Here is a 23,134-nt window from a genome sequence, read left to right as displayed (position 1 = left end):
GACACCCTAACGCAACGCGGAGACCCGAGCGGAGAGAGGGAGGGGAGAGGAGAAAGGGGAGGAGAAGGAGGAAAACCCCTATCAGGGAGGTGGAGCGAGAGGACGGTGTCCGCCTCCCGTTCCTCCCTGCCGTTTGGTAGAGGAGCTTGAACCGGGACAAAACACACCAACAGCGACAGACACAAAGCCAGGGGTCCCTGCTGGAGCTGGAGCGAGCCCCGGCGGCCAGAAGCGAGTGTAGAGCGCGGCGGGGCGCGGGCCAGAGGCGGCAGCGGAGCGGCAGCGCCCCGGCGGGGCTGGGCACGGCGGCCCGAGCGCCCGCGGCGGCGGGGACCATGCCGAGGAAAGTCTCCTGAGCCCGGCGAGTTCGGCTCGCCCCGCCCCCACCGGCTGCCCGGCGCGGCCCTCCATGTGCGGTCGGCCGGCCGGGCTCTCCTCCCGCAGGCGGATGGGTGACCTCTTCCCGGCGCGGGCAGGCTGTGCGAGGCGGCCGAGCGGGCGATGAAGAAGAAGCAGCAGCATCCCGGCGGCGGCGGCGGCGGCGCGGATGCCTGGCCCCATGGGGCCCCTCTGGGGGGCGCCCCTCCGGGCCCGGGCAGCTGGAAGCGCCGGCTCCCCCTGCTGCCTTTCCTGCGCTTCTCCCTCCGGGACTACGGTTTCTGCATGGCCACCCTGCTGCTCTTCTGCCTAGGCTCCCTCTTCTATCAGCTCAGCGGGGGACCCCCGCGCTTCCTGCTGGACCTGCGACAGTATTTGGGTAAGGAAGGGCTGCGCGAGGGCGGCGCCAGCTGGGAAAGTTCTGCCGGGGAGACGGGCGCGCCGGGACTTTTGTGCCCTCACCCCCGCTGCCCCGGGGCTCCCAGGTGCGACGCCGGCGAGCTTCCGTGCGGCCACCCGCAGCGCCTGCTCCTCCGGCGCGCGGGTCTGTGGGCATCGAGGCGGGAGCGTTGTTGGCTGTTCGTGCCTGCAGGTACCCCGGGGCGGGCACCGCATCCCCACCCCGAGCCCCCACGGGAGCTCAGTGAATGCGCGCGCGCGCGTGTGTACTTAGGCCTGGCGGTGCCCTCCTTGGCACCGTTGGTGACCATAGCCTGTCCCGTCCGACGCTCGGGGCGTGCGTGAGGCTTTAGTCCCTCTCCACCCTCCGTTCTGTGAATTCTCCCCCTTGGTCTCCTACTGCCCGGCGGCCTGGCTGCACCGGGGCAGTGTTCACGCTCGCGCGATCCCTGGGCTAGCCCTCCCTGGGCAGCCCCTGCCTGACCTGCAGCGAGCGGGACGCAGGACCCGGGTGGCGCCCGGGGGTCTGGGGCTGTCCCAGGACGTGGGTCAGCCTGGCCAGCAGTGTCGCCTCCTCTGAGCCAGTGATCCTCTGCGCTGTGTGTGTCTCCAGTCAGAACTTTTTTTTCGTTTGTGGTTGGTTTGTTAGGCGCTAGGCTGCCGATCCTGCGCAGAGGCAAGGAAGGAGTTGTGAGGAGAGAAAAGAGTCGCTCCGGCGAGCGGGCGTGACCCCGCAGCTTCCGCAGCACTGCGAGCGAGGGATGCCTGGGCCCCGTGAGCGCGCGTCCAGGTCCCTGGCACCGTGCTGGCCTTGCGCGCCGGAGCCCAGGGAGGATGCAAACCCCTAGCCAGTCTGTGGCCAGAGGAAGTCGTGCGGGAATGGGAGAAGAGACTGAGAGAGCGCCAGCGTCGTGCAAACGTCTGAGGTGATAAATCTCACTGAACGGGGGTACATCCGCATCTGGACGACCCGAGCGGGTGCAGGGAGGGAAGCCACTGAGACGCTGGAAACAAAATGGGCCGAGTGACCCCGACCAGCTGCAGGCTGCCAGACTTAAGTCAATGTCCCTTGCTCTCAGAAGCCACAGGTCTAGATGGGGGGGGGGGGGAGTCACATCAGTAAAGTGACAAATGTACAGATAGCATTTTGAAATGTAAACGCCGATGACAGAATGCTTTTTCCAAGTAGAGAAGCCCAGCTTTTGGAAGTTACACTTTCAATAAAAGCTTTGGAGACTTAAGGTTTGCAGGATGCTTTAGAAAAAATTAAAGGAGAATATTGCCCAAGTAGATTTCCATCATCCTTGCATCTGATTGCATAGTGAGTTTGGGGTAACATGCCCTTTTATTGGGAATCGAATCTATTTCCCCAAGTTCTGTAGTTTTGAGTGTCATACGTCATAGGCTTGCAGACACCTCCTACGTCCTCAAAGGTAACTTTACTTGCAGCATCAATAACAATTACAGTCAACTTGACATTGTGAGGAAAGTGTTGTTGAAGCTCAAGGGTCTTTCTACGTAAGATCGGATAATGAATACCTTGCGAAAGACTCTTTTAAGCAAGATATGTGGTGTAGGGGGACAGCACAGCTGACTGGGACAAAGACATCTGTGTACGTTCAGTGTCCTTAAGAGCACATGGCTTTGGGCAAGGTACTAAAACGTCATGGGCCTTAGTTTCTTCATGGGTAAAATTAGGGCTGCACTAGGTTGTCTCTAGAAGCCCACTCAGCACCTATAATTTTGTGGTTCTGATTACCTTCTTGGAGGCAGGGGAAGCTTGAGGAGAGGGCAAAGGCACTACCGAGCATACAAACCAAACCAAACAAACAAAAAGCAAACCCACTGCCATCGAGTCGATTCTGACTCATAGCAACCCTACAGGACAGGGTAGAACTGCCCCATAGAGTTTCTAAGGCCGTAATCTTTATGGAAGCAGACTGCCACATCTTTCTCCCTGCCGCATCTTTCTCCCTCCAAGTGGCTGGTAAGTTTGAAATGCCAACCTTTCGGTTAGCAGCCTGGCGCTTACCACTGCACCACCAGAAAAACCAAAAACCAAACCCGTTGCCCTCGGGTCAGTTCCGACTCAGAGCGACCCTATAGGGCTCCTTATAAGAACAAAACTTCAGTATATATATCACATTAGCCTTCCGAAAATTCAGTCAAATACATGTTATATCCGGAATTTAGGACTCACTATATACTTAAAAAAGAAATGAGGCCTGAGAAATTTGGGTGGCCACTTGGTACCTGTACTCATTGCTGTGGGGTTAATTCCAACTCATAGTGACCCTAGGGTTTCCAAGGCTATAATCTTTGTGGAAGCCGACTGCCACATCTTTCTCCCACAGAGCAGCTTGTGGGTTTGAAACGCCAACCTTTTGGTTAGCAGCCGAGCACTTTAACCACTGCACCACCAGGGCTCCTTGGCCACTTGGTAGAGGGGTGAATTCACAGAGAGAATTGAAAGATGGAACTCTGCTTCTATTACTAACTGCTCATTAAACTTTTGACTGAAAAGATGGGTTAAAAATGACATCATTGTGAACTGTAAATAGGATACCATTGGCCAAATTTGTTCACTGCTATTTTACCACATAAAAAAATGATTTTTGGGAAAAGTGAGCTTGTGGTCTTAGAAGGGGCTAAAATACACCCTTAATAATCTCAGGCCAAGGTATCTGCAGAATTACTTTCTCCTTGTTTCCTCCATTCTATTATTTTAGTGTCTGTCATTTGTTTTTTTGTTCTACAAAAACAAAATTTGTGGTTAGTAAACATATCCTCGCAATTTCCCTGGTTAGCCAGTTTTGGAGGCAGGTATTTTTCTTAAATATAAGTTCATGTAAAGTCAAAAAATTTCCAAATCAAAATAATATTTATGTCATACATTTTACCTTACAGGGTATTATTTTAGTATATTTGCATAATGTTATATGTCTGGCACATAGTAGGTAGTCAATAAATATTTGTTTAAGTTAAGACTGAAAAATCCTATCATATCGGATAGGTACAATGATATTTAATATGTTGAATAGTCCTATAAGAAAACCAAGAGACATAGGAATTTATGATAAAAGCTAACTTTTTAGCATGTGCAGAATGAAATTTAATCTGCACAACACCACTGTAAGGAGGTTCCTTGGTTGGCCCAAATGGTTAAGTGCTGAGCTATGAATCCAAAGGTTGGAGGTTCAGATTATCCGGAGATGCCTAGAAAGAAAGGCCCAGCGATCTACTTCTGAAAGATCACAGCCATGAAACCCTATGGAGTATAGTTCTACTCTGACACACATGAGGTGACCATGAGTCAGAATTGATTCTGTGGCAATTGGTATGCTAGTATTGTTATTCCCATTTTAGAGATGGGAGAAATGAAGGCAAAGATGTTAAGTGACTTATAGAAGGACACACAACAAGTAAGGCAGGATGTGAACCCAAGTTGGTCTGATTCTAGCACCCATTGCATAGAACTCAGGACAGATTAAGAGAGAAAATGGAACTGCAGCCAAGATGCAAGTGAGAATTTAAAAGGCTGGCTAAAAATAGTCATATTTAGTTCTGTAATTTTACTTTCTGTTTCTTACGACTATCTTGAGGGGCCAGTGTAGAAAGGAAATAATTTAAGACCCTAGTCTGCACAAACACTTCTTGCTGTATTAATCCCCATGATGCTGCCTCCTTTACTAGGGAATGAGACTCATCCAGAGCCACAGAAGAACTGAGGTGACATTAATTGGAATCTCAACTTGTTGACTTTTCTCTTTCTTTAACAATTGTTCTACGTCTGGCAGGTAATTCTCAGTATGGGTTCCTGGACCTGCAGTATCAGCATCACTTGGGAACTTCTTAGTTGCCATTGAGTCAATTCCAACTCCATAAGAACTCCATAGAACTGCTCCATAAGTTTCTAGGCTGTAATCCTTACAGAAGCAGATTGCCAGGTCATTTCTTCTGCACCACCTAGGGACATTGGGAACTTCTTACAAATGCAAATTCTGAGGTCTCATTCCAGACCTACTGAATGAAAACATCTGGGCCCGGGGTCCAACAATCTTTGTTTTAACAAATCCTCAAGCAGGTGAGTCTGATGTAGGCTAAAAATTTGAGAACCATTGATTTAAAGTAAAGTAGTACTTTTAGGAGCCCTGGTGGTATAGTGGTTAAGAGCTTGCCCACGAACCCAAAGGTCGGCGGTTTGAGTCCACCACCTGTTCCAAGGTAAGCCCGAGGGGGCAGTTCTATACCGCCCTAGAGGGCCAACTACGAGTTGGAATTGACTTGACAGCAATGGATTTGCTTTTTTTATTGTTTTCAGGATCTTCTCTATGTATTTGAGAGGAGAAGGGGGAGGTTGGTGAGAGAGGAAATTTATAAAGTATTTTGAAGGTGATGTACCTGGTTTTGTTTTTTAATTTTAATTTTAAGAAATGTGTCTGCTTTGCTGCCTGCTTAAGCCCTTTTGTTTCAAGTGAAGGATCAGCCAGCAGCTGCAGCCCCAGCTAGCTTTAGTCTTTCTGAGGTTAGGAGCTGCATGAAAGGGGATAAAGTGGGGCAACCAGAACATGTGTTGTGGGGAAGGGAAAGGGGTCAGTAAGGATACTTTCTCTTCCCCATCACAGCTGGTGTCAAACATTTCCTTCGGGAAAAGTCAGAGGCAAAGTATGTTCTCCTTAAAGAACTTTCTGCTGTAGCGAGTTTGAAAAGAGAGAAGACGTTTGTGGGGAGGGAAATTATACAGTAATAACTGTCTTGATTTTCTCCCCCGCTTTGAAATGGGTGGAGGAAGGAGAACCCAAACATATAATGGAGATGGTGTTGTTAGGTGCCTTTGAGTCGAGTTTGACTCATAGCAACCTCATGTGGCAGGGTAGAACTGCCCCATAGAGTTTTCTAGGCTGTAATCTTTGGGGGAGCAGATTGCCAGGTCTTTCTTCTGCAGAGCTGCTGGGTGGGTTCAAACCACCAACCAAAGGTTGGCAGCCGACTGCTTAGCTGTTTCGCCACCAAGACTTCTTATAATGGGGTAAACAGGTAAATACAGTAAATTTCTATACTTAATCTTGGAGACCATGTTGTTGTCAAGTCGGCTCTGACTCATGACGGCCTTATGTATAACAGAATGAAATGTTGTGTAGTCCTGTGTCATCTTCACGATGGTTGGTATGTTTGAGGCTATTGTAGCAGTCTTTCCAGTTACATGCTATACTTTTTTTTTTTTTTTTGAAGTGGCATTCAAACTTTGACTCGCTATGGAAAACAAACAAAAATCAAATAAAAGCTCCCCCAGAAATTAGTTTATGATGCAGTCTCAGCCAGTAGCCTGATTACTTCTGAGCTGTGGAAATATCAAATGCTTGGAATAAGATTCGTTACACCGATATAAACTTAATAAGCCAGATGGCTCACTACTGATCTTATGCGACTGGCAAGCTCTAATGATTTATCATCAAGCCTTGGATATGTGATTCAGCTTTTATGGGAAACTAAATTTGTTGGATTGATCTCGAATTGTTGTGCTGCAAAGTTATATGCTTTCCCTTCCATTTTTAATTTATACTACTTTAAATGGGAATATAGCACTTAGTTTTCAGAATCATTCATCTTTTTATATATTATATATGAACATGACAATTTTAAGTCAAAAAATGAAAGAGAAAAAATATGATCTTGTTAAATTTGAAAGTTCTCTAAGTTTGCATGAATTTAAAGGAAAATGTGAACATAGAGGTCTAGATCTGTTACAGAATAGCGTCTCTAAACCTCAAAAGAAAAATTTCATTTTACTTCTGCATGTCACGTGTGGTTTAAATATAGTACTCCAGGCCCCAAACAGTAATCTAGGAAATGAATGCATAAAATATGATGTTATCAGTAGAAACTGTTGACATAAAAAGAAAATAACATTCTTCTTCGTAGCTGCAAATTTATCTTGCAGGGTTGGTTGGGGACACAGCAGCACTGTCTTTGAGGAAGGACAGAAAATGGAGTACAACGATGGCAGTCTGTTCAATAAGCGCATAGCGTGAATGGCGAAAAGCGCCCTGCCTCGTAAACTATTTTTAATGTAGACGAGTCTCAGTATGAATTGTTTAAATATGCACATAAATATGTATTATCTGGACACTGTCTTTCCTCAAATTCCCTGTCACCAATCCAGCTTTAAAACACTAGTTGGTTTTGTTTTTGAGAAGCCAGAATGAAAGTGGTCAACCTTTGTGAGTCCCAAAAGAAACAGTATCTCTTGGTTCCCTAGAGGGAAGCTGCAGGCGCAGAAGCAGTAGCCTGCCCAGCAGCTGTACTGATGGATATCAGTGATGGACAATGAAAAGGCATGTTCTATGATGGATTACAGCCACTAGAATTATTAAGAGTTATTACTTGCTTTTTTTTTGGTAAGAAGTAAGACTTGACCACAAGTGAATTTTATCTTACCTGTATTTGTTTTTATTATAGAAACTCCATTTTAAGCAAACAGTGATAAACACAGCCCTTTGTATATATGACATGGGGACAGAAACACTGACATTTCACCTAGAATTCTTATTTGTAAGGTCAAAAGAATATAGCGACTCTTCTGTGAGAAAATTCCAAATAATGTACATTGCAGTACTTGCAATTAATTTTAAGGCTTGGAAAAGACAATACTGGGTTAAAAAGAATACTGTTATACATTGTTCCTCTGTATCATAGTTGTCCACCTTCTTACAGGGTAAGAAATTAGTTTTATACGTTTCTCCCTTTCAAAGTGCTAAGTACGATGTCTGGGTATACGATAAACCCTAAATAAATTCTTAATGATTGATTGAAACCAGTGATCTCTTCAAAAGAATTTTGTTTTACATTTATGGGTTACTTTGACTCTTAAACACTTTGGTTATTTGCATTTAGCTGTAATGTATGATACCTCATGGATAACTGTTGCTGTTAGGTGCCGTCGAGCCTGTTTCGACTCATAGCACCCCTATGCACCGCAGAACGAAACACTGCCCGGTCCTGTCCCATGCTCACAATTGTTGTTATGCCTGAGCCCATTGTTGCAGCCACTGTGTCAGTCCGTCTCATTGAGGGTCTTCCTCTTTTTCACTGATGCTCTACTTTACCAAGCATGATGTCCTTCTCCAGGGACTGATCCCTCCTGATAACGTGTCCAAAGTACATAAGACGTAGTCTCGCCATCCTTGATTCTAAGGAGCATTCTGGTTGTACTTCTTCCCAGACAGGTTTGTTTGTTCTCCTGGCAGTCCATGGCATATTCAATATTCTTCACCAACACCATGATTAAAAGGTGTCAGTTCTTCTTTGGTCTTCCTTTTTCATTGCCCAGCTTTCACATGCATGTGATGCTATTGAAAATACCATGGCTTGGGTCAGGCATACCTTAGTCTTCAAGGTGACATCTTTGCTTTTTAACACTTTAAAGAGGTCTTTTGCAGCAGATTTGCCCGATGTAATGCCTCTTTTGATTTCTTGACTGCTGCTTCCATGGGTGTTGATTGTGGATCCAAGTAAAACGAAATCCTTGACAACTTCAGTCTTTTCTCTGTTTATCATGATGTTGCTTATTGGTCCAGTTGTGAGGATTTTTATTTTCTGTATGTTGAGGTGTAACCCATACTGAAGGCTGTGGTCTCTGACCTTCATCAGTAAGTGCTTAAGTCGTCTTCACTTTCAGCCAGCAAGGTTGTGTCATCAGCATAATGCAGGTTGTTAATGAGTCTTCCTCCAATCCTGATACCCCGTTCTTCTTCATATAGTCCAGCTTCTTGGATTATTTGCTCAGCATACAGATTGAGTAGGTATGGTGAAAGGATGCAACCCTGATGCACACCTTTCCTGACTTTAAACCACACAGTATCCCCTTGTTCTGTCCGAACAACTGCCTCTTGCTCTATGTACAAGTTCCTCATGAGCACAATTAAGTGCTCCTAGCACCTATCTATTTTACAGATGATAGTACAATGGGTGTATGAGTATTTTGTCTTTGGAGTTGCTCACAAGGATGGATCTGATAAGCTCAGCACGGAAAAACATTTGTGTAGGTTATGTTTCTTATACAACGTACCATGAGACACTGAAGAAATCTTGAGCATTCTCATAAAATTAGAATTCGTATGCAATTCATTCTGTGTTCACGTTGTGGTATATAATATACAGGACAAATATATGGGAACAATATCTGGATGTTTCACTTTAGTAAAATAACCTATGATTTTAGGAAGAAACATTGTTTTTTCCAAAAGGGTTAGAAAATTTTAGTAGGTTTAAACAGTACATATTATCAAAATAAGAAGCTTTAAAATAGGTTCAGTCTATTAGATGCTGCCTGGAAGAGCCTTGATTTGAATAATTTGTAGCACTTTTACATTCAAAAGTACCAGGGAGACAGGTAGCTGTTAAGTGTTGAAGCTGTGATAGAGCTCTTCTCTGTCTTGGGTTTTATGTCAGCTGTCTGTAATTACCCAGAGATAGCCACCAGCTCATTTTTCTTGTCTTACTGTCTGCCTTTGCTTCTGCTGTTGCCTCTGTACTGATGGTTTCGGAAGCTCAAACTCCAATTATCTCTGAGCTCCTGTAGTATTTATTTTACGATCTCTTCTGAATTTTGGACATTCTACGTTGTATTGTGATGATTTGTGGGTGAGCTCCTTGAAGGGAGGGACATTATTCAGTGCATTCTAGCTCTACTCTGACACCTCCTTGGGGTGCTCTGCATCTGCCCTCAGGAAGTATCTGTTGATTCTGTGTGTTAGCTAAGCAGACTGTTCTTCCCTAAGACTCCAAACCTGCTTCGTTTGGGCTCTGTTTTAAGTAGAGATCGTGGGGAGAGGTGCCAGCAGACTCTAGCTTAGTTGATGTCTACAACCCACCTCTTCCTCACTGTCTAAAGCCCATGCTCCAAAGCAAATATATTAAAACCACTTAGGACATATACTTCTAGAAACATTTCCCTCTGTGCATAGGGATAACTGTCCATCTCTTACCTTTGGGGATTTGGAATTGCATTTACAGAACTCTCTCTATAATTCAGGATACCTGACGTCAATCCAGAGACTGGGCTGGAAACAACTAGAATGCAAACTTCCTGTTTTCCTGTCATTGTCCCATATCTTGGACCAGTTATTCTGAGGGATTGCAGTGGGGCTTCGAATTCGAATCTAGTTTCTTAGAAATTTGCACTTCTAACAAGTTTCTGGGCGATGTTAATGCTGCTGGTTAGGGACCAATTCTGATAACCACTAGTAGAGCAATGGTTCTCAAAATTTATTATACGTAAGAATCACCTGGGGATCTTGTTAAAGTGTAAATTCAGATTCAGTATCTCTGGGTGGAAATGTGAATTATCAGCAGGGGTTTGGACTGGAAGGAGCCAATTGGAAGCCTTGGTTTACAGGAGAGCAGTTATTTCTCTCTTTTGGTCAGTATCTTCCTTAGGCAGCAATTTGTGTTAAATTAGCCAGTAGGTTTCCAGTATAGCTTTAAATCTTTTAAGGAGATGAGACCATAGGATGAAGTGATTTTTTTAACAAATAATGACAGAACAGATTTTAACCTAGAATCCAAAAATGACAGACTCTACAATTAAAGCTCAATGTGCCAACCTACTTAACCTTACTTGAGGAAAGATAATGAAACGCCCTTTAAGTCGTAGCTTTGATGAAGTAATTCTTAGTTCCTTCATTGATAGATGAGTTAAGTAACCATTTACGTTTAATTGCCCTGCATTTCTGAAACACCATTGATTTAGAGTTCAGTGAGTATGACTTTCATGATCTTGCTGAAAAGAAAAATGAAGGTATTCAGAAACATATGGAATCCTTTGTTCCGTCATTCAGCAAGTATTCACTGAAGGACTTCTGAGAGTCAGAAGCATCGGGCAGTAGAAAGAGTATAGGTTTTGGAGGAGAGATCTGGGTGTGAATCTGTGCTACCACCTATTAGCTGTGAGGACCTGAGCAGTTTTCCTAACTTCTCTGAACCTCAGGTGTTTTGATCTATACAGTGGGATTAACAATTGCTGTTTTATAGGGAGCCCTGGTGATGTAGTGGTGAAGAGCTTGGCTGCTTACCCAAAGAGGTCGGCAGTTCGAATCCACTGGCCACTCTTTGGAAACGCTGTGTCCTATAGGGTCGCTATGCATTGGAATCAGCAGCAACTGGTTTGGGTTTTGGGTTTATCTAATCCAGGAGTCCCTGGGTGGTGCAAATGCTTAACGTGTTTGGCTGCTAACAGAAAGGGTGGAGGTTCAAGTCCACCCAGAACCACCTCAGAAGAAAGGCCTGGCGACCTACATCCCCAAAACGCAGCCATCGAAAACTCTATGGAGCACAGTTCTAATCTGACACACATGGGCACACGGGTGAATTGGCATCGACGGACAGCAGCTGTTTTTTTTAAATATCTCACCCAAGGCCTGGCTTTTGAATTCAACAGTTGTCAATTTTCTCACCTTACTCCTTGCTTCCCTCGGACTTGCTCTTCTTCCAGGATGCATACACATATGCACATACATACACACGTGTGTGTACACACGCTTACACAAACACACATGCATGTTGACTGATGACTTAGCTTCAAATTGAAAGACCAAACCTGACCGAGAAATCTAAAATTACTAAACTACTATTTTTGTGGCTTATTCTGTCAACCTCACCCTCAGATTGGCGGGCTCTTCAACAGCTGACAAGCTCCAGTCATTTGCCCAGTTAATTATATACACACAAGCCTTCCTGCTGCTTATCCTCTCTTCTGCTTCATGCAACACTCTTTCAAGAACACATTCTTTGCAGAGCCTGCTTTCCTCTGTTTTGATTTTAGTCACACTCTTTTTTATTGAACTCACAAAATATAAAGAGTTGTGTAGAGGAAGTATGCTGTAGCTTACTCCCTGGATTACTGACTGTCCTAGGACTGAACTCCATTGCTGTTGAATTGAATTTGACTCATAGCAACCCTATAGGACAGAGTGGAACTGCTGCAAAGAGTTTCCAAGGCTGAAATCTTTATGGAAGCGGACTGAACTAGTGATCATAAACTCTACCCTTTTTGATGGAAGAATTAAAAGGGCCCCTTCAAAAACAATTATAACACCAGGTGTATGCTGTGAGTGCTACCACGTCTCATGGAACCACCACCTCCAGTAGTATGGCCGCGTTCGTTTCTCTGGCTCCCACTCCTTTTCACATTTAAGGCAGAGAAAGAGGAGTGAACCAAAGTAGTAGGCCATGCCTTTGCCAAGAAGCTGCTAAACTTGCTTCTGTTTTCCCCATTCTCTGCTTCCTTGGGTTGCCCTGGCCCTACCAGCCTCTGATTGGCATTGGGGCAAGTGAGAGCCACAAGCCTATTACCATCTGGTATAGTTGGTCACCCGATTCCTTGAAAAGTTGAAAACAAATGAAATACCTATTTTACATTATTTAATAGAAATTTAAATTTTGTTTGTTGTTGTTGCTAGCTGCTGTTGAATTGGCCCCTGACTCATGATGACCCCAGGCACAACAGAATGGAACGCTGCTTGGTCACTGGTGGGTAGGACCCTTGTGATCCATAGGTTTTTTTGTTGGCTGATTTTCAGAAGTAGATCGCCTGGCCTTTCTTCCTAGTATGTTTTAGTGTGGAAGCTCCACTGAAACCTGCTCAGCATCAAAGCAACATGCAAGCTTCCACACAGACAGAAAGGTGGCGGCTGCACACGAGGCTGGGAATTGAATCAGCTCTCCCTCATGGAAGGTGAGAATTCTGCCACTGAGACATGACCTTGCAATTCCAACAAAGAGCTTCCTGCTTTGACACAAAGGCTGTTAAACATGAACGCCTTGCCTTGGATAAGCGGAACTGTTGTACAAGGCAGTGTGGGTTAATGGAATGGGCCTGGACCAGAAATTGGGATGCCTGGGTCTGGCACGGGTCCCAGCAGTACTTCAGTGGTCAACGTTGGTAAGGCACACGAACTTCCTAGACTTCAGTTTCTTCGTCTCCAGAACTAAGGAGTTTGATTGGATGCACGATCTCAACTGTTTTTCTTCCCTAGGACCCTATCAGTGACAGTGTTTCCATATGGTCGTCATTCTTGGAATATGTCCCAGTAGCCTGGAGAGGGAGAAAGGGTGGCTTTGGAGTTCTTTAGAAAAGTCCTCCAGGTAATTTTTACATGCATCCCTAGGGGAAAGTGCTTCTCTTCTCTTTAGAATCACTGAATTAGATGTTATCCTAGGTCCCTTCTACTCTTAAAGTCTTAAGTTGAAAGAGCTAAGAAGCCACTTAACGACAGCAACTGAAAACTTAGTGAAGTGACTAAGGCAAGTAAAATAAGCAAACACATTTTAGGCCATTATTTTCAGTCTTTTTTATTTTTCGTCTTCATTAAATTGGCGGCACTTTTCTGTAACTCCACCAGTTTGCTCCAGCCTACGTGGGCAATAGGAGGGTAGAATCTTTCTGCAGAGATTGCAGAAAGCCAAACGCCCCTAAGAAGGCAGAGAGGAGAAGGCAGATTAAGACATGCGTTTCCAGCATTCAGAGTCTCACAGTATGACGGAAAGAAAGACGGGCAACAAGTAGGCATAAGAAAGTTGTGTTGTTCAAATAGTATTTTTACAACCTTTACCTAGCTGCCAGCTGTGAACCGCTTCAGTGGTTGAGAAAATTCTTCACAGGGGCAAGCTACTTCCTTCCATCCAGTTGTCCTCATTCTTCTTCCTGGAGCTACACGTTATTGTTGTTTGTTGCTGTTGAGTTGGTGCTGATTCATGGCAACCTTATGTATAACAGAAAGAAACATTGCCCGGTCCTGTGCCATCTTCATGATCATTGTCATGCTTGAGTTCATTGTCGTAGCTGTTGTGTCAATCCATCTCCTTGAGAGTTTCTCTCATTTTCCCGGGCCCTCTACTTTATCAAACATGATGTTGTTATCTAGTGATTGGTCTTTCCTGATGACGTGTCCAAAGTAAGTGAGTTGAAGTCTCACCATCCTCACTTGTAAGGAACATTCTGGTTGTATTTCTTCTGAGACTGATTTGCTCTTCTTTTGGAGGCCACGCTTTATTTAGTATCTTTGCCAGCACCATAGTTCAAATGTATCAATTCTTCTGTCTTCTTTTTTCACTGTCCAACTTTTGTGCACACACGAGGCGGTTGAAAAGACTGAGGCTTGGGTCATGCACCCCTTAGTCATCAAAATGATATCTTTGCTTTTTTAAACTTTAAAGAGATCTTTTGCAGCAGATTTGCCCAATGCAATATGCCATTTGATTTCTTGACTGCTGCTTCCATGGATGTTGATTGTTGATCCAGGTAAAATGAAATTGTTAGCAACTTCAATTTAAGTCTATTGGACTTCAAAGTCTTTCAAATAATGGAAGATATAAAGATGACTGTCATGTCTACACCCCCACCACACACACGCATAAATTCCATCCAGATGAATAGTTGTCTTTCAGAAGCTACTCATCTGAAGAAGTTTTCAGACACAGACAGTGCAAGCGTTAAAGGAAAAACAAACAAACAAAAAAACTACATTAAAGTTAAACTTCCTGAACAATAACACACCGTTAACAGAGCAAAAAGACCCCGACTGAGGATGGATATTTCCCTAATGGGATTAATACAGATGTGAAGAAATACAGCAAATCAATAAGAAAAAGATAAACCCATGAGATAAATAGGCAAAGACTATGAGCAGGCAACTCACAGAAAAGAAAACAAAACAACCAAAACGGATGAAAGGATTTTCATTCCCTTAAGCATCATGTCACCTTCTTCCTTCCATAATGACCTTAACTGTGGCCTGGAGAACTGAGGAACTCGCCAGCTCCCTCTCTTTATGAGCCTGTTTTGTTCAATGGTATATTACTCTCCGAAGTGACCCTCTTTCAGACTCTCTTTTTTGAGAATGACTGTGCCATGTCCGCAGTCTTCTGTAGTTAGAGGAGAGTGGAGCAGGGGGCAACTATGTGGAGCCTGCCCTCATGTTGACTTGATTACTTTGACACGTCATCAGGAAAGACCAATCGCTAGAAAAGGACATCATGTAGAGATGGAAATGAGGGAACACCTCAATGAGATGAATTGATACAACAGCTGCAACAATGCACTCAAATATATCAACGATCAGGAAGATGTTGCAGGGCCAGGCAACATTTCCTTCTGTTATACATAAGGTCACCATGAAGCAGAGCCAACTTGATGACAGCTAACAACTGTCACCTCGGGTCCGAAATATGAAGGTGTTGCTGAGTCCTTGGAGCCACATTCATGTTGGCTGGCCTGCCCAACAGTGGCGTCACTAGAATTGGTGTCACCCAGTGCAGTAACTCATAGTGTCACCCCCCCCCCCGTGGACTTCCTCCCGTACACAGACCATACAGAATTCTTAGTAATGTTTTTGTACTAATGTTACTTGTAAATCATAATTCCCGTATATCACTCCTTCTTTTCCTTTAATTACTACTGCATTCTCAAAGAAGTTATTGATCTAGGTTCACAAATATGAATTACCACAATATTGCAGCTAAAACACCAGAAAATTTAACAAAATCAGTGACAAGAAAACACTGGCAGCAACGAAGACAACAGCATATGCTTGTAGCGCGTGCAGATGAAACCATGTGATTTCGAAGCATCATTGTAATTGAGTAATAATGACAGCTGTGACCGGAGTATGTTAGAAAGTTCAAAAAGTAAATTAGCATAGAGTTTTAGCCTTGTAAGTATATTGATACATGTAAGCTGGACTTACAAAAAGTGTTTTTGTTGTTATAGCTAACTACTGGGATATTTTTATAGACAGTCATTTTGGCATCATCTCCTCTGACAGTGTCACTCTGTGTGGTCCGCACCCTCTGGACCCCCCTAGTGACGCCACTGTTGCCCAGTGAATTCCCTTCTCTACCTTCGCAACCACAGCCAGGGAGCCTACCTTCTGCTCTGCTTCTCTCCGTCTATGAGACTTTGTTGAGTTAGTAAGAAACCCAGGACAGGAGGAACTGGTGTGGCGCTCAGAATGCAGCATCTTGCCTGGAAGTATTTTTTCAATATCTGAGGAAACAGTGGAACTAACTCAGTCTGGTTGGAGTTGTACAGAAATATGATCACAGATTTCTTGCAATTGCATTCTGCTTTACTGTCAGAATTCATCCAGCTATGTGCCAAAAAGTGTGTATAAAATCAGACAGATTTAGACACTTAAAGAGGAAGTTATTTTTACCACAGTGGGGAGAAAAACCAGAAAGTGATGATTTGCAGAGAGGCCAGGGCAGGGCTGGGGAAGGCGCTGAGGTGTTTAAGTACTCGGGCATGGGCACGCTTGCCTCTTTGCCCCTGCCAGATTGGCCCCAGAACTGTGGTGTGGTCACCTCCTGGCGGGCCAAGTGAGGAGTTCCTGTGTGGAAGACCTGCCTGAAGGGAGAAGAATGTTGACATAACCTCTGAGTGAGATGCCAGTTTAAGCGGTTTGGGGTTAACATTGGTTACTTCTGAAAGTGTTTTATCTCCTCTCCCAAGCAATTCAATAGAAGCAGCTCTCTAACTAAGGGCTGCATGGAACATGGAGGTACAAATGGAGGAAAAGATTCAAGAAAGCTACATAAAAAGCTAATGGCATGATGTCTTTATTTTGCCTCAGCAGATGACAGGATTGAGGCCATATTATTTTCCTTGCTCATGCTTTCCCCAGCTCTAAAAGCTATTCTTGTTTGCTTGTCAAGCTGAGATCCAAGGACTTACGGAGTCTGAATGTTTGTGGTTATGATCTTTTAGTTGTACTGTGGAATGAAGTTCCCAGACATTGAAGGAGTGGGGGAAGGAAATATTTGTTAGCATCCTTAACTTCTTTTGGCACCCTTTTCACTTGGCCAATGGAAATATAGAGCTTTTATTCAGTGATAATATTTTGAGTCTCATCAGTTTGTAGCTTGAGGGCGAACGTTTCAAATGCATTTGAGAAATATGTGATTCAGGTGTCTTGCTCCCCTGTCCCTTATGGATGGGGGAGAAGTGGATAGTTTCCATGTGACTGTGTCTTGAAATGTACACAGTTGAGACCATGGCGCTCTGTTCTTGACCTGAATTCTAGCAGAGAGAGTGTGTGTTCAGGCATTTTGTTAAGTGTGCTCCCTAGCTTGGTAGGGAGAACATACTGGAACATACTTTGGCTGCCAGGCAGGCTTCTACCTTTGTGTTTCATTTATTTCATGGCAGAATGGATTGCTATGCCAAAATATAGCCCCTTTTCCACCAGGAGTTTCCTGGAAACCTGGTCAGAATCACCCAGAAAACCAAAGCAAACCCATTGCTGTTGAGTGGATTCCGACTCACAGTGACCCTGTAGGACGGAGAACTGCCCCGTAGGGTTTCCGTGGAGTGTTTTTGGTGGATGCAAACTGCGGGCCTCTTGGCTAGCAGCCGAGCTCTTAACCACTGTGCCCCCAGGGCTCCGAATCACTCAGAGAGTTCTGGAAAATACTGATACTGAGGCGTCACCTGTGAAGATTCTCATTCATTGGCCAGGATTGGGGCCTGAGCATTATATTTGTCAAAGCTCCCTCATGTGACTTAAAAGCTTGTAAGTGGCCATCCAAGGTACAACAATTGGTCTCTATTCACTTGGGGCAACAGAGGAAGAAGGAGAGTCGGAATAGGAGGATTAAATGGGACATGTGGCTGATTGCCTTCATGAACAATTGCCTCCTTTGCCATGAGACCAGAAGAACTGGATGGCACCTGGATATTACTGAATGTTTTAATCAAAGATTCTATGGAAGAATCATGATCAAAAGGGGGAAAATGTGGAACAGAATTTCAGTTCACACAGAATTCAGACTTTCTGGAGCCATTGAGGCTAGATGAACCCCCTCCCACCCCCAGACTATTGCCCTGAGATAGCCTTTAAACCTGAAACCTTAAACCAAAATATCCCCCAAAGCCTACTTTAAACAACAGTCTAGCCTAACTAGTAAAGCATGTCTGCTGTTAGCATTGTGAGCTTTTAAAGAACTTTCCATGTGGGATCAAATTAGTAATTGCAACTTGAAAGGTTAGATAACACTCTTAGAGGGCAGTGAGTTTATGTCAATAGAGGAGGAACACATCAGACAAGGATGATGAAATGGCTGCATGATTTGAAGAATGTAATCAGTAATCAAAGTCACTGTATTGTGCATGTAGAGATTGTTGAATTGGTGCATGTTTCACTGTGTTCATTTTCAACAGCAATTAAAAAAAGTAAAAAAGCTCCCTCATGTGATTGTGATATGCAACCAGGGAGACCCACTGTAATAGACAGAGGGCTTGGCAGTTTTGTGAGTGCCTTAGGTCTTCCTACACTGGGGGTGTAGTGGTTAAGCGCTCAGCTGCTAATGAAAGGTCAGCAGTTCAAACTAACCAGCCATCGCGTGGGAGAAAGATGTGGCAGTCTTCTTTCCTAAAGGTTATAGCCTTGGAAACCCTATGGAGCAGTTCTGCTTTGTCCTTAGAAGGTTGCTATGAGTCAGAATCAAATCAGCTTGACAGCAATGAGTTTGGTTAGGTTTTTTGTCTTAATCTATCATCTTTTATTTGGCTGTGACTTATAACACTTCACAGGAGTGTTGGTGGTTAAAGCACTTAGCCGCTAACCGAGAGGTCAGTGGTTCAAACCCACCAGCCGCTCTATAGGAGAAAGATGTGGCAGTCTGCTTCTGTAAAGATTTACAGCCTTGGAAACTCCATGGGGCAGTTCTCCTCTGTCTTGTAGGGTCACTATGAGTTGGACTCAACTCGATGGCAGTGAGTTTTTTTTTTTTTTAAATAACACTTCTGCCTTCAGTTTCTTTATGCCAGCTCTTCTCAAACTTCAATGTTCATGCAAATCACGTGGGCATCTTGTTAAACTGTAGATTCTGATGCAGTAGGTTTGGCATGGGGCCTGAGGTTCTGCGTTTCCAACAAGCTCCCAGCTGATGCCGATACTGCTTATGAGAACCACACCTGCAATGGCAAGGATCTACACTGTAGCATTTCTGGGAAGTAATACTTGTGAGCAAACAATTAAATGCACCAGGGTTCAGCTTGCCCATGCAGGATCTGTGCTATTAAACATTTTATAAATGTCTTTTTAATTTAATTTTTGCCTATTGGATTGCTTAAATTTAAGAACACTGGATTTTCCTTAAGTGAGGATCATGCACTTGGATGATTCAAGTGTAAAATGTCTGTGTATTAATCCTTGTCATCCACAGTATTGAAGTGCAGGCTATTTGGTTTGAGTTTGTGAACATATAGATTTTAACCTAATGTTAAGTTCATTAATAAGCATAAGAAGTAGAACAATTGGTCTTGGTTATGAAGTTGCTTCATATAGTTATTGAATATTCTTGCACTGTTCTAGACAAATTATTTTTATTTTTACTTATTAAATTTTGATGTTAAGGCATAATATCAGAATTCATTGCCCAGTGTCGCAGCATCGACGGCTGTCGGGGCGGCAAAGACAGTAAGTAGCCAGACACAACTCTTACAGAGAAGTGGGGCCAGGAGGGTCACTGTGAGGAGTCGACCCCCGGCTCCAGTCCCAGGAGTTTATTTATAGTTAATACAGCAAGCAGTGAAGCAAATAACGGAACGATGGGCTTTGGGTGAGTAACAATAAGTTTCGGGCAAGGGAGAAGGAATTCAGGTAAACAAGCCAATCAGTAACAGGATAATAGGTTTGGGAAAACAAGTCGTGCCTAATCTCTTTCTTATCGCTGACAAGTCTCCAACATGTCGTATACAGCATAGAGGCCTGTGGGGGCTGCAGTTGTCAATAGTGCAGCCATGTTTAAATGGCATATATCTCCACAGCCCAGTGCCCCTGAGATCCAAATACTCAAAAACCCATTGCCACTGAGTCGATTCTGACTCATAGCAACCCATAGTGACCCTATAGGACAGAGTAGAACTGCCACATAGGGTTTCCAAGGCTGTAATCTGTATGGAAGTAGACTGCCACATCTTTCTCTCTCAGAGCAGCTAGTGGGTTCAAACTGCGAACCTTTCTGGTTAGGAGCCTAGCGCTTAACCACTGCACCACCAGGGCTCCTTAGATCCAAACACTCCAAAGCAAACAATTAGCATTGCTTTGGAATACCCGATGCACTATCCAAACCAAACAATAAGAAGTCAAACAAAAATGATTTAGTGTAATGCTTTAAAAACACGATTGAAGAAATAACACCATTAATACATACTCATTGGAGAACATTGGAAAATGCAGAAAAGCACAAAGAAGAAAATAAAAAGCACATCCATTCCTTTACTCACAGCTGCTTTGGGTTGATTACATGATTCTGCTACTCCACAGTATTACAAATGTCATTCCACTTCTTTATATTTTTCTGTAGGATTGTTTTCCTGGCCGCAGAGTGTCTTCTGAATGTACTGTGATCCTTTTACAAGGCCTTTTTGATTTTTAGTCTATTTCCAGTTTTTCATGATTTTAGATAAATGTTGTTCATCTATTGATTTTCATACACTTCTTTATTTCCCTGGGATAAGTTCCTAGAATTGGAATTGATGGGTTAAAATGTGTACCCATTTTTTTGGTTGACTTTAATACAAACTGCCATATTAATACAGATTTATATCTTCACTAGCAGTCTTAACCTGTTTTGCCCATATCCTTGTAAGTACTGAATATTGTCTTAAAAAACAACAACTCCTTAGCCGTGATAAGTGAAGAATGATATTCTTATATCTTTAATTTGCATTTCTTTGACTATCAGTGAAATTTAACATTTTACATACATTTATAAGACATATTTCTTCTTTTGGGAATTACCATTGTAGACCTCTTTCTCATTTTTTTCCCTTTAGATGTGTTCCTCTTTATCTTATCAATTTAAGAGTTCTTTAGAGATGAAGGGTATTAGCCCTTCACCATCTGTGCAGATAATTATTTCCTGGTTTGTCATCTGCCTTTAGTTTCTTAAATGGGTTTGTTTTATTTTTCCTGTGCAGAATTTAACTTTTTTTACTCAGTTAGATTCAGCTATCTCTCCATTTATGATTTTTTCTTTGCTTTTATGCTTAGAAAGACCTTACATCCTGACATCAAATATGTACATATTCTCTATATTTTCTTCTAGTTCTTTCGTTTGACTTTACCATTTAACCTTTTAAATCCTTTTGGTATTTATTTTGATATTAACTCAATTAACTCTTAGTGATTTTGTCAATCTAGCTGGAGACAAAGTCCTCATACTTGAATGATATCATTCTTTAACAGTAAATTCTTTTCTCAAACATTGAAATGAATCGATTTGGGTTAAGCTGTTTTTGGAGTCCCTGGATAGTACGAAAGGTTAATGCTCTCGACTGCTGACTGCTAACTGCTGACTGAGAAGGTTGGAGGTTTGAGTCCACCCAGAGATGCCTCAGAAGAAAGCCCTGATTACCTACTTCTGAAAACCCAGCCTTTGAAAACTCTGTGTATGGCCACAGACCTACTCTGACACACTTGGGGATCACTGTGAGTCAGAATTGACTTTTAAAACTCTTTTTAGCCAGTCACCATGGAGTCTTAGTCATTTGCATCAGGCCAGGGACAGACATGACCACTCTCCTTGTCTGCTCAGCCTGAGCTGCCCAAGTGCAGGACTAGGTAAGATAACAGACTTAACTGGCCGGTACTTATGAGACACTGATTACAACACTTACTTTACTGGCCTCCTGGATGCCTGCTGGGCTGGAGCAAAATGAGCTCTGGACAGCTGCCTGCAGACTTCCACACCTTTTCTGCCTGACTTGAAAGCATAGCTAGAGGTGGTGGGTGAGCTCACCCTTTGTAGGGACAGCAACATTTTCAGCACTATTTTTATCAGTAGCTAGAGGGTAATAAGTTGTTTAGTGTCTATGTTGTTGTTACTATTTTTAATGTTTTTAAAATTCAAGGGACCACAGTTTAGAAACATATTTGAAGGTCAACAATATGGACTAGTTGGGCTACATTTCTTTTTAGGAAATCGAAGTCTTTTCTGTGAATTTGCCTTTAACTGGATGTTTAATGTTACAAAAAGCAGTGTAGTGTAAAAGAGCATTGGGTTTCAAATCAGAAGTCCTCTGTTTGAGTCCTGGCATTGCCACCAGTGCAGCTGTGTGACCTTGGGTCATTCACTTAACCTCTCTGAGTCTCAATTGGAACTTTAGAGGGACTCTTTCAATTCTAGAACAACCATGGCCAGATTATAAAGAGAATGCTATCTGGTACTCTCCTGCTTGGAAAACTGAAAATTTGCATTTATAATATCAGCTAATACATATCTTCAATTTATTCATCCATGCAGAAGCCTGGACAGAGCAGGTGGCAGATGGGTGTGCGGGAGCCAGAGGGTTGTTATTTACTGTGTTGTTTGTGTACCATGTCTTCAAATGAACCCACCAGAATTCATTTGGCCTCTAGGCGTTCACTTACAGTGGTTATTTGTTGTGTACATCTCTTTCCTTTCTGTCACTCATAGTTCTTTGAAGGAAGGAGGACCCCCCGCCCCAAGACAGTGTAAATTACATTTTAGTTTATTGGTTATTTTTATTTTTTCCCTATTCTCACAAAGGACTGCAAGAAGTTTTTCTGTATGTCTTACAACCTCTTGCTGCTCCACTTTAAGTTGCAAAGAATAGTTTGATGAACAGAAATTCTAAACATTTACCGTGATCTTTTTCTTTTTAAATGTATTTTATTTTGTTGTTGTTGTTGAGAATATACACAGCAGACCATACAACATTTCAACAATTTCTGCACGTACAATTCAGTAACATCGATTGCATTCTTCAAGTTGTGCTACTATTCTCACCCTCCTTTTCCGAATTATTCCTCCCCTGTTAACATAAACTCATTGCCCCCTAAGTTTCTTATCTAACCTTTTGAGTTGCTGTTGTCAGTTTGATTGCATATGGATAGTTCTTAAGAAAGCACAATGCTTGAGGCAGACATTCTTTACCAATTAAGCAAAAGTATTGTTTGGTTTAAAAAAGACTTCAGGGGATATTTTTGGTTTAAGGTTTCAGGTTGAAAGATGATCTCAGGGCAATAGTTTCGGGATGCCCTGTGATCTTTTGATAAGATTTTAATTTTTTTCAAGATTTTTTGCAACACTGAGTGTGCTGAAGACACAGAGGTTCTTGCAAGAGTTGCTAGTCTAGCTTGGGATATGGATGTATAAATTCATCATTTCCCTATAGAGATTTCTGGCAATAGAGATTCGTCCACATGCCAAGGGGAAGGATAGGGGAGGGAGCAAATGAGGGAGAAGCAGAGGGCTTCATGGAAGAGGTGACACTTGAGCTGGGTGTTGAAGGATAAATAGGAGATTGCTAGTTAGAGATGTGGGAAGAAGG

At 43.2% G+C, this 23,134-nt stretch overlaps 1 protein-coding gene across 2 annotated transcripts in view; it reads left to right on the top strand.

The window, feature by feature from the left end:
- Positions 1–360: 360 nt before the first annotated feature.
- Positions 361–23,134, top strand: part of UST (uronyl 2-sulfotransferase) — a 351,032-nt gene continuing 328,258 nt past the window's right edge. For both annotated transcript variants that reach the window (XM_023729171.1, XM_004368842.2), the window contains exon 1: positions 361–757. In XM_023729171.1, the coding sequence (XP_023584939.1) occupies positions 502–757 (256 nt within the window). In that variant the 5' untranslated portion in view covers positions 361–501. The remainder of the gene's footprint in view (positions 758–23,134) is intronic.

The sequence above is a fragment of the Trichechus manatus genome, unplaced genomic scaffold (genome assembly GCF_000243295.1).
Source record: "Trichechus manatus latirostris isolate Lorelei unplaced genomic scaffold, TriManLat1.0 scaffold00002, whole genome shotgun sequence".
NCBI lineage: Eukaryota > Metazoa > Chordata > Mammalia > Sirenia > Trichechidae > Trichechus > Trichechus manatus.
The sequence above is the reverse complement of the archived record's forward strand: the minus strand, read 5'-3'. Positions and strand labels throughout refer to the sequence as shown.